General features: G+C 43.9%; 2 protein-coding genes across 9 annotated transcripts in view; one reads left to right on the top strand and one right to left on the bottom strand.

The window, feature by feature from the left end:
* The first annotated feature begins 80 nt into the window (after window positions 1–80).
* LOC135916526 (kelch-like protein 3) lies at window positions 81–3,304 on the top strand. Its single transcript, XM_065449929.2, has one exon. The coding sequence runs from the start codon at window positions 293–295 to the stop codon at window positions 2,207–2,209; it is 1,917 nt and encodes a 638-aa protein (XP_065306001.1). The 5' UTR covers window positions 81–292; the 3' UTR covers window positions 2,210–3,304.
* Window positions 3,305–6,956: 3,652 nt separating this feature from the next.
* The window catches only part of Cpes (Ceramide phosphoethanolamine synthase), a 74,980-nt gene continuing 70,064 nt past the window's right edge, over window positions 6,957–11,872 (bottom strand). For all 8 annotated transcript variants that reach the window (XM_065449937.2, XM_065449930.2, XM_065449933.2 and 5 more), the window contains 3 exons: window positions 11,603–11,725; window positions 10,341–10,421; window positions 6,957–8,499 (listed from right to left, as the gene is read on the bottom strand). In XM_065449937.2, coding sequence (XP_065306009.1) covers window positions 8,479–8,499; window positions 10,341–10,421; window positions 11,603–11,725 — 225 coding nt within the window. In that variant the 3' untranslated portion in view covers window positions 6,957–8,478. The remainder of the gene's footprint in view (window positions 8,500–10,340; window positions 10,422–11,602; window positions 11,726–11,872) is intronic.

Genomic DNA, 11,872 nt, shown 5'->3' with positions numbered 1-11,872 from the left:
CACCACGCTTATATTTTTGCATAACTATAATAATTGCAGAGTTAGGATTTCCTACAGAGCAAGATGAGCACTTCTGAAAACAAAATTGTAGGACATAGCCCGAGAACGCACGCATTGCCCGCATGGCGGCTCGAACGGTGTGTGGGCGGCCATAATCGGGAAGTCAAATCAGTGAAATTGAAATGGTCGAATGACGATCGGAGCGACGAGTTCGCTCGGCGTTTCTTTGTAAGCGGGAAGGCTGCTGCGGGGGCCTTCGGCAAATCGGAGTAAGCTGTGCCACAAACCACCAATGAACTATATTCGGCGGCGCAGCGTCTCCGTAAGTTCGTGCGGCACGACCCGCGACCCGACCGACATGGAACTAGTTTCGGAGTCGTTCAGCTCCGAAAGCTGTGAGACTAAAATGAAGGATGAGTACAAGTACATGGACGAAGACCATTCCGACTCCATCCTCAAGGGTCTCAGCGCTTTTCGGGCCAGTGGAGCGTTCTGCGACGTCGTACTGTGCGCCGAAGCCGCGGAGTACCCGTGCCACAAGGTTGTGCTTGCGTCTTTCAGCCCCTACTTCAGGGCGATGTTCTCTAGCCAAATGGCCGAGCAAACGCAGAACCGCGTGGTCCTCAACGGTGTCGAAGCGGAGACGCTTCGGGACCTTATCGACTACGCCTACACGTCCACCATAACGATCACCCGCGCCAATGTCCAGTCTCTTCTGTCAGCGGCCAACCTTCTGGACGTGGCGCCGGTCAAAGAGGTCTGCTGCGCCTTTCTCGAGCAGCACATCGACGAGACAAACTGCCTCGGCATCCACACGTTCGCCGAGATGCACGCCTGTACGGAACTCCAGGCCAAGGCGAAGGAGTACGCGTGCCGCTCTTTCGAACTGGTGATGCGTCACGAGGAGTTCTTGGAAATCTCGGCCAACAAGCTCGTCGAATTCATCTCGTCGGACAACCTGAAGATAGAGAAAGAGGAGCATCTGTTCGAAGGCGCCCTGTCCTGGCTCAAGCACAGCACCGAGTCGCGGATGGAAGGTTTCGAAAAGATCTTCGAACACATACGCTTGCCCCTCATGAGCCCATACTACCTCGTCGACGTGGTGGCAACGACCCCCGCCGTGTCCCAGAACCAGCGATGCTGCCAGTTGCTCGAAAAAGCAAAGGCTTACCACTTGCTACCAGACAGGCGGAAAGAGAGCCACCAACCGTGGACTACTGTCCGGAAGAATTCCTCCACGGTTGAAGTCACTATCTTGGTTGGAGGTGAAGATGATAAAGTGGTTCTGCGAAATGTGGACTGCTATGCCCACAGCAGCCGGTCGTGGCTGAGCCTTGCTTCTCTCCCATATGCTGTGAGCAAGCACGGTGTGACTGCTACTGGCCAGAACATTCTTTTTATGGCTGGTGGAGAATACCCAGATGGATCTGTCAGCAAGGCATCATGGCGCTTTGATCCAGCATTGAACACCTGGTCTGAAGCAGCCCCAATGAGCGTTGCAAGGTCTGAAGTGGCCCTTGCAGCGCTAGATGGTTGTGTGTATGCCATTGGTGGCTGGGACGGCACGTCACGTCTCGCCTGTGTTGAGTGCTACGACCCCGCATGCAACCGGTGGGACATTGTGCAGCCAATGAAAGTTCCGCTGACAAGCCCTGCTGTGGCATCGCTCCAGGGAAAACTGTTTGTCACTGGCGTGGCAGTCGCCGACATTGGAAGCAGTGGTGACAATGTCAAGTCCTACAACCCAGTTGCTGACGATGTTGACAGCATTGACAGTGTCCAGTGCTATGACCCTAAAGCTGACTCTTGGAAAGAGCTGACTCCGATGTTGATGCCAAGGTCAGGTGCAGCCTCGTGCGTGTTTGACAAGAAAATCTACGTGATCGGCGGCTGGCACGTGTCTGAAGAGAACACAAACAAGGTCGAGTGTTTCGACCCACGGACCAACACGTGGCGCTTCTGTAGGCCCATGAGAGAGCGCCGTTACAAGCCCGGCGTGGCTGTCGTTGGGAACAAGATTTTTGTGTTTGGTGGTGAAGAGAGCTGGGACCAGCACCATGCCACAATGGAGGTGTACGATGCGCAAGCCGACACGTGGCTTGGTTTGTGGGAAATGCCGCTGAAAAGGAGCTGGCTTGGGTGTGCCACACTAAGCATCCCGCTCCACATGTTTGATGATGAGCAAGAATGGGTGGCACCAGAGATGTGAAACACCGGTGATGTGCTGCTCACCACCCACCAGCATTTCCGCCTTCTTTGCAGCTATTGCACGTTGCTTGAAAACAGTGCGTGCGTTTTTTTTTTTTCGTTATTGTTGTGCCATCAATGGACACCTGTACAGTTTCATGCGATGGAACAGTGCTTTCCAAGCTGTGGTACCCGCAACCTGCCAAAGCTACATCACATTACAGCTGCACTTTGCCTCTACATACCAACATCTCTGGCAGTTTTGAGCGTGAACAGCAATACAAGCATTTACTGTGAAATTTATTTTCTAGTTAACAGTGTATGAAGCAATTTATAGAGAGCGTGCAGGCCACTAGGAATGCTTATGTAATAACCAGAGAGCCTGTTTGGCATACCAGAGGAATTTCTTCAAAACAGCTTTGCAATAGGTACTGAATGTTGAGTTAAGGGTAATGGAAGCCTACGCTCATCTTCAGTCCGTACAAGCTCTCAAACCACTGCAATTCTCCAAACCAGGCAATTCTGATACGGCCTCTACTTTACAGAAGCAATAGCTCCTTTCCCTGCCATGGTCGCGGCCCACAGTTGAAGCACTGTTGTATTGCTTTACAGCTGCATGCTAGTACTTGCCATTTTTGCCCGGAGCCACACTACTGCCACTCGTGGCCGTCTAGTCATTGACCTTATTTCCAAGCACCGTTTATTGGTGCCTGCTTTTATATGCAAAAGTTTGTAAATTTTAAATGCATTGAGCGCTAGCTGTACCACAACTGTTCCATGTTCTCAGCTGGGATTAGAGGTGTACCTGTGTTGGAGTATTCAGAGACATTGACTGCACGGTGCAGATCTGTGAAGAAATGTGCAACCATACACACATACCTTTTAATTGCCACTAGGAGCCGTCTAGCTCACTGATGGGGCTCGTGCATTTATTCTCTGGAAAACCAAGTTGACGTTGTGATATGTGCAGAAGAAACCAGCCTATTTGTTGCATGCTTGGCATGAACTTTTATTGATTTATTTAAACAATTTTATGCTTGAATTCATTTTACTAAGGTGGTCACAGCCTTGAAGACTTATTTCTATCTATGTGAATAAACGTCATGTTTACATTACAGCAGCAGGACATTACATGTACATCCAGAGTGCACCCTAGTACACTTGTAGATGCAAGAGGCTTCCTGTTTCAAGATTGTCCGGGAATCGTAAACTTCAGAACATGCTTTTATTGATCAATCACAAATTTTTATCACCTAGTTATAAAAATGTATACATGATTTGATGTATGTTACAGGAAGCACAGATACTTTGGCTTTAAGTACTAAGGTATGAAGGCAGAAGTCCACCCACCTAGTACGTGGACGAAGGTATGTAGTATTATCTCTAAATAGGTACCAAACAGCTACGCGTAGTCCACCTTGGATTAGGTATGCAGACAAAAATCACTGGGACATGCGAGTGGCAGCCGAGATGTGTTTGTGTTATCTGCCATTTCTTAAAGTTGAGAGAAGAGCACACAAGCTATGTCGCTGTCCTAAATCCACGGATGTCAACAGAAATAGTAGTGACATGCATATCATGAAGACTTTTGTCTGCAATAATACAAGAGCACTGCTTCTCTTGGCTGGGACGGCTATTATCTATGCACAACTGACATGACCCACGTTGCACTCTCAACACAAAAATTGTCGCTTTGAAGCCACATACAGACTGCATTTTCTTTTTACATATAATAGCCCAGTGAGAGAGACCGGCTGATTTAGCAGGTAACCAGACAAAGCTCGTCTATCATTTTCAGCAGACTTCGCGCTCTCAGCAAGTCCACTGCTGATTTACATTTCAAATCACAAAATTCATCTTCCATTGCAAAGACGCAAAACGGGAATCACTTGGCTGAAATGAACGGTGCTTTCAAAGGAGACTTGACAGAATGTTGTTAATCCAGCATCACACTGGAAGACGCAATGAATCAGGCAAGTTTGTGTAAGAGCAATGCAATTAAAGAATGTTCACAGGCAACCCTTCACCTTGCCAATCTAAATACACATAGGCAGTACATGATATGTGTTGCTTGATACAGAGAGTAACCTTTGTGCAGTTACTTGCAGCCTTCTAGGTTGCTGTAAGCAACTAAACAAAGTGTTCAAGACTACTTATTCCTGTTCTCACACTTCATAATGCATTCAATACCTAGCATCATTGAATATGTACACAGTAAGAAGAGGATGGGACCATAGATCCCTGTTCTTGAAATTAAGTGTTGCCTAGTAGCATGTTAGAGAATGCAATGTACAGGGAGGACTAAACTTAGCAGGAACAAGTGGCTCAAGCTTCATACCATGCCAGATACTGGGGTCGGCGGCAGCAGCACTGGAAATGCAGTTGTGAATGTCGCACAATACATTTTTCCTTCCCAAGGACAGGCGTAGGTAAACCAAGGAGTCTTTGGCATGCACAAGTGAATTGGTTATGCAGCTAGTTGGATAACACCGGGTGCCACAACAAATGACGGAGCTCTTGTTACCCCTCGCAGCTCTCCTGGTGTATAGTCATGAGCAATACGAGTGGAAACTCCGAATTTCTTTTCGAGAAGCAGTTGCCTGTGATGGGTCAATTCAAATGTGGCATTTTAACATGCAGCAGGTAGATCTGCCTTTAAAGTTTGTTGGTACTGAGCACTTTTTGTGTTGGGAATGCAAGGTGAAGCCACTGCAGCATTTTGAAGGCAATTTATTTGTTCCCTTGCATATTGCTTGAGGGTGCTCTGCCACCAGTGCCCAAATCCAGGGTGACATGAAGCTGGAGCCATGCATTCACACTTGCTAATATTACTCCCCCTTTATACATAACACCAGCAGGATGCTATGAACTCTGCAAACTTGAGTCAATTATGCCGATCCCCAAAATATTGCTAGGTGACCACAAAACAGGTTCTACAATTTCAGATGGCCAAAATAAATTTAAAAAAGAAATCAATAGAGATAGGATGCAGTCACAAAACTCGCTTTCCAAGCTCCTGTACCTAACGGCCAACTGCACTTGTTTGAACAACTTTTTCACATACTAAACACACACATATTGTAAACCCAAGTTTCGTAAATATGAGTGAATTCACTCGATGCAGGTTGCTTCTGGTATGATATGTGATCTATAAGTTTGATACCTAACTCTAACAGTTGATTGCACTTAGTGTAAAAAGCAAACGTGGCCTCCATCTAAAGACCCCTAAAGTAAAAACCCAATTTTTCGCATTTCGAATGCAATTTGCAGTAACCTTGTAGCAAATTTCACATTGTTTCTGCTTGTGCTTTCGATTCTCAACATGGGAGACTTTTATAACGAGGCATTCTAAACAAGGGTGCTGAGCTAGAATATACCGAAAATGCGGCCTTGTGCCACTACGTGCTAGTACATCTATGATTATGAAAAGTCAAAAACATTGGCCACACACTGGGCACTTCCTTTGAATGACGTGCAGTCAAATCCTTAGTTTGACACAAGTTAGGTCATATTTAAGCTTAATTTGACTGGTTTCAGGTGTCCCACAACAGGTACTCTCCATAAATTCAGCTCAGAAAAGGAGCTTGTTCGTTTCAGTCGCGATACGTCAGCTGTTAAGTCTGTTTTACTGAAGCAGTGCAAGGTAGCTGTAATAAGTGCTGCTTTACCTGTTACAGACATGTGAACAAACAGCTGTGAAATATGCAAAGCAGTACTGCAGCAGTGATGCGCAAATCAGCAACTACACATACAAAGTGATATATTTTTTTAGACAGCCAATGTCGGCACATTATGAGCATACCATTGCATAGTTTCTAGGCAAACATCGTTTGACAACTTCGAGCAAGTTTGCACCCTGAAATGTGCAATCTTCTTGCACTTTCTTTTCACCGCTTGGTATCCGGCACCGAGAGCTTGGCAAGCCAAAAGCTTTTCTCAATTCGGGCTTTGGAATGTGGGCACCAATTTTAAAATTTTATGCTAGCTGCCTAAAAGACTACGGCAGCAACGAAAACAAAGCGCTGCTTTTCATGCTAGCGTTTTGCCTGTTGAAGGAATGCCAAGAATACACAATGTAGTTCTGTCCCTACAAAGTCATTTTTCAAGGCATATCTGTTTCCAAGCACTAGTGCAGTCTGCTATCAATAATAATTTCAAATAAATAATGAAATCTCATATAATTTGGTATTCAAATGAATCAAATCTACATCTACCACTGGGGTCAAGTTATGCATGTCAACTGCAGTAAATCAAGGTTCTCAGAGATGTTTCGAAGAAGTATATTCATCCATGGCATTTCGTTATCAGCATATTCAAAATGCTTATCTTCCCCCATAGCAGCTGTGACTTATACTTAACGTCACACACTCACTCTATTGTTAATACCAAACTGCGAACAATAATTGATCACTTCAGCTCCTGTATTGCTTCTTAAAAAATGCCACCAAACAATACAAAATGGATTTGGTGTTGTGTGTACTCACAATAAAAAAATACATCTTTATTTACAAACGACTACAAACGTTCACTAGCACATCTATTTGTACAATCATGTCACCGGTTAAACATACTACTTTGATCTCTTACTCAAAAAAAGAAGCATTTGCCTAAACCACATGGCACAACATGGCACAACAACACGCATTCATTGTCAAGGCCCTGCGTTACGACGCCCAAGAACCAGCAACGTTTGTTCAAAGCATCCCCTGTGCTTAGCACACGAGAAGGGGGACGCACATAAACGTTGCATTCAGCACACATGCCCACACTTCGGGAGCCTAACAACTATAAATAATTTGTTCCATATCTACACACCATTGTACACGTAACACTCTACTTTGATGCAGATTCACATGGTATCACAATGAACACTGCCCTATGATAACTGCATAGTCTTCGCGTCGCAAAGTCTTTCATTACACCGTAGCTGTGCAAATTTTCATTTGTTCACCTGTGATGAAAACTAAGCTGTGCAAATGGACTAGAAGTAACAAGAAAAGCACTAAGCTAGCTGGGGTATTGCACCGGTTAGAATTTTAGCCGCCGCCGTCACTCAATTTGTAAGACGTGGTACAGCTCGCTGCACATATCTAAATTTCTACAATTTTTTGCCGCCTCCGCTCTCACCCCACGTCTTATGCTCACGCGCATGTGCGAGTGATCCACCCTGCTCCCTAGCTGCCACAGAATCGGATATAGGAACACATTAGAGAAAATTTGGCACATGGTGTCGGCACATTTCACTCAATTATCCCGATATGCACGACACCACAAGGTCAGATATGTATCCCCTGCCACTGCACTATCACAGGTGCCAGTCACGTCAAGCCCGCACGCCTGAAGGCACAAATCGTCCCCACCGCCATGCCGGGACAGAGCTATAGACTGAAAAAAAAAAATAAGTAAAGGAAAACCTTCCATGAGGCCATTAAAAACATTCACAAAGGCACCGCAAAGAATTTTCGGTGGTTCCGAATTTAGCAGTCCAACAACAGAGCTTGCTCTAATGTAATGCCTGCGTTCACCCTACCGGTGAACTGAAGTGTCACACCAACCTCAGAAATAGTTAATGCATTCGTGGCAAGAGAATTGACAAGTTTGCGATGAAAACAAGAGAACATAGGATGCGCAACTTTGTGCAAGATCCCGTACGTCGTGTAGCAGTGCTCAGTTCTGGTCAAGGCATTCTTACAGTCGCATAGTTTTTTTTCTTCTTTTTTTCTCTTTATCGAATACCAGTGCAGATATGAGAAAATATGTCAATACGGATGCTTTAGGGGTGGGAAGGAAGAAGTCAGGTGAGATTGGAATGTTACAGTGCGTGAAGAAACAGGGAAAAAAGAAATGTTCAGAACAGAGCAGAGATACAACGCTGCAGTATGGGACAACTAGCAAGCGAACCGAAACCACCACTCCACAATTACTGTCGATGCAAGACAGTGGCACCAAGTTAGATGAAATTACACAAAACGGTGAAAGAAGAAGTCCAATGTGGCATGGAGGGGTGGGGTTCCGCCATCGAGGCAGGTCTTGGAAATGTCACTCCAACGCTGGGCTTCCATGCAACATGTCCGAGCGCAGCACCAAACTAACACTGCTCCTTGCAGCATAAAAATATAAGCACCACCGAAAAGAAAGAATGCAATGAAAGTGCAGAAACATTCGGGCAAAAAAAGACGGCTGCCTCGCATCCTGTCTGCTGCAAATGCGTTGTGGAATGCAGCTGGGTGAATGGTGACTTAGGCCTCTGTATTGAACTGCCTCTCCTCTTGAATGCTTCCGCCTGCTTTTTCATAAGAGGTAGCTCTGGATCTGCAAAAATGTTATTTATTTATTTATTCATTATTCATTCATTCATTACTTAATGTGTAACCTTTCAAAGCAACACATGGCTAAATTTTATGGTTGTGGGTAACAGATATCTCTGACCACATGGGACTCTTAATGCATTCCTATAATTTAACCTGAGAAGCCTAAACACCATTCCACATGGAGGAAAATTAGGAGAGCTTGTTCAACATTATTTCTGGCAATGGAGAATATATTCATACAGAAAGAAGCCGCTAACAAATGGTTAGAACTTAATTACAGTATGGTAATCATTCATCAGTAATTAGTCTGCTGCAAGTATTCACAGTTGAAATCTTGCCTCGGTGTACCAGAAACGCTACAACTACAAGCTTTGTGTCAAATTCATTGCCCTTACATCGAAATTTTGAGGCATCGAACTCCACATACTGACACGGTGGGAGTGGGCTTTGTGAAGTTAAGATGTGCATGAATTCTTGCATTTCGCACCTGCAACTGCTGGGAATCAAGACCACGACTTTACGCTCAGCAGCAAAACACCATAAGTGCTGAGCCATTACGCACCATAATGAGTTTTTTTGCCATCAGTGTGTTTAGCAGCGAACATCTTTGAAATCGTTTGCACCATTTGAAGATCTTCCTCGGACAGATTGATAACTGTTGATGCACCATCAGAACAATAATGCTAGTGCGTTCAGTATTTGATCAACATAAACACTTGTAGATGACGTTTGCATTTTTTTTTTCTGCTTAATCAAGTGTCTAAGTTGAATGCATGGGCCAAGTTGAGTGTCGGCCTAGCGCAAGCCTCATCTGGAGCATGCTTAGAGCATGGGAAGGCACTGACTCCTGTAGACTCTCACTTTCTAAATCTGGTTTCATGTGGTCTACCTTCCATAATTGCATATCATATGAGAGCCTGTTCCAAAACTGTCCAAATTAAATGGATGTATTGCACCATTCTTTACGTAGTTTCTTGTTAGGCATATCAAACAGTAAAAGTACATCCAAGTCCTAACAACTGACCCATCTTTCTATCTTGCAAGACATCTATCAACTGTTGCTACTACAGAAACAAAAGAAGTGGCCATTTACTGAATGAAACCTGTGTTTATGTCATTTACTGACAGGTAAGGCATGCATACACAATCTTACTCTTGTGTGAGTGCTATGTAACTTAAGATCGAGCTTGCAGCATGAGTATATATACTATATATGTACTTAACTCATCAGCAATGCATCCCATCAATGCACTGTGCAAAGTGTAATATGTAAACTAATTTACAAAACAGCAAGAATCTTAGCATAAATGCAAGAATAACGAAAAGGTCTGCAAAGATATTGTCGCATTGTAGTGATGGTAAAGAATAGAACTGCCAAAAGATTTAGTTCAAAATTTAACTCTTTAGTGGGTGAACTTCCGCCCAGCAAAAAATACAACACTAAAAGCCCAACGATAGCAGTGAGCACAAGTCACTGAAATCTGATCTCCAGGTCAAAGCACTGGCTGTTTATATGTGTATGACTCATTGTCATCGCATTTGTAAAAGACAAGGGGGAAAAAAGATGCCATATCAGTAAACTATATTGCAGGAGGTATATTTTTTAAGGGCTGCTAAGGTTATACTGTTACCTTTAGTGAGTCATTATTTATGTTGTAATAGAGCAATTGTAACATTGTTAGTATTGTTAAGTAAATGCAGATTTGAGCTGTAAGGTACTACAGAAAGAAAGCCTCCTATGCCAGTAACAAAAGCTGAATGCATGAATCACATTATGTTGTCAAATCATATTTCCTATGACAAACCAGAGCCTTCTTTTTTCCATCCCACTGGTGTACTTACGGTCCTCAGATGAAATTCTGTGAAGACCACCAGAGTCCCAAGCACTGCAAATCCAATGTATTGAATCCACAACAGGAACTCCTGTAAGATTCACACAATAGTATCACCAAGTTTTCACGGAGGAAGCTAAAATATGCGTTAGTAAAATAATGATTTGAATATATAGTAAAAAAAAAAACAGTGCAGTGAAACCTTGCTATAACGAAGGTGAATCCAACATGAAGATACCTTTGTTACATCTGATATTCATCACAAGAATATTAATATGTGCATTCATTTAAGAAGACTGGAAAGTCATCGTGACAAAGACAATGAATGGACACACATGCAAGCTATCAGCTAGATTGGTTAGTTAAAATTCATTTTGTAAATACACCTTGTAAATAGACTTGTGCATAATTAGTACTTCATTTGTGCAATAATCTCGTCGAGGTACTGCGCATCAATCCCAGTACCTCTTGCACTCGCTATATTTCTTGTACACTGTTAGTTGATTTTGGAGGAGCGAACTAGATTTGCGGCACTTTAGTTCCTTGCTCTAAATTTCTTTTGCTCCCTTATCCTAAAGGCAACTTGCCTTAATGTTGGTTAGCTGTCCGCGCAACACTAGTTCAGCCCGACATTTAAGCTTTTCCCATACAATAAGTCCCAATCTCTTTATCATGCATGATGCTTCCGAGTGGATACAGGCATGCTGTGGGTTCATCGCAGTGTTCATTGGAAAATCATTGGAAATATTCGCAGTGTGTCACCCTAAAGACAACCCTGGAGAGGCCTATAACTTTCCATTTTTCTACATTAAAAATATTAAATACTAAGCATGTCAGGATGTAGCTTTTCGCAGCTCAAGAAACCAGCAGCAGCCCAGAATCATTATGGTGTGAAACCAGGACAGCCAGCAATTTGAAGAGGTCGTAGGTGCATCTTTAAGGCTATCTCGCTGTCCATTAGTGGCATTACTATCTTATTATTATCTCCTCAACCGTCAAAAGTCCCTCCGATTCACAGCGTACTCATTACAACTAAACAGACATGCTACAGTGTTTCCCAAGTGGCATTTGTGCTCCTGAGTTGGCATGCGAGAATGCGTGCAAAAGGCACTTGAGGAGTCACTGAGATATGACGCACACCCCTACCAAGCATGGTCTGAACCAGGAGCTTTGTGCGTGACATCAGTTTCAACGAGCTCGCAAATTGAAGGATCACAAACACATAATGAGCCCTATCAGTGCTTATAATTTCCTTTGGTATATGACACTCACCCACATACGATTAATGAAGATTGCAAAGAGGAACATTTGCATGAGTGCGTGAGCATTGGCGATGCGCCAGAACCACATAATGATCCACATCATGGAAGAACGCAGCACCTCTGTTTGAGCAACCTGTAAGCCAAAAAAGAACGACAACAAAGAAAAGCAGCAGAGCTTTTTTTCTTTCTCTCTCTCTCTCTCTCTCTCTGAAGACAGCAATCGAAGAAACCACAAATCAGATGCACATCACATCGTACAGTGTTTAATAAAGTTAAGGGT

This window comes from Dermacentor albipictus, chromosome 9 (assembly GCF_038994185.2).
Source record: "Dermacentor albipictus isolate Rhodes 1998 colony chromosome 9, USDA_Dalb.pri_finalv2, whole genome shotgun sequence".
NCBI lineage: Eukaryota > Metazoa > Arthropoda > Arachnida > Ixodida > Ixodidae > Dermacentor > Dermacentor albipictus.
Note: the sequence above shows the minus strand (reverse complement) of the source record. Positions and strands in the feature narration are given on the sequence as shown.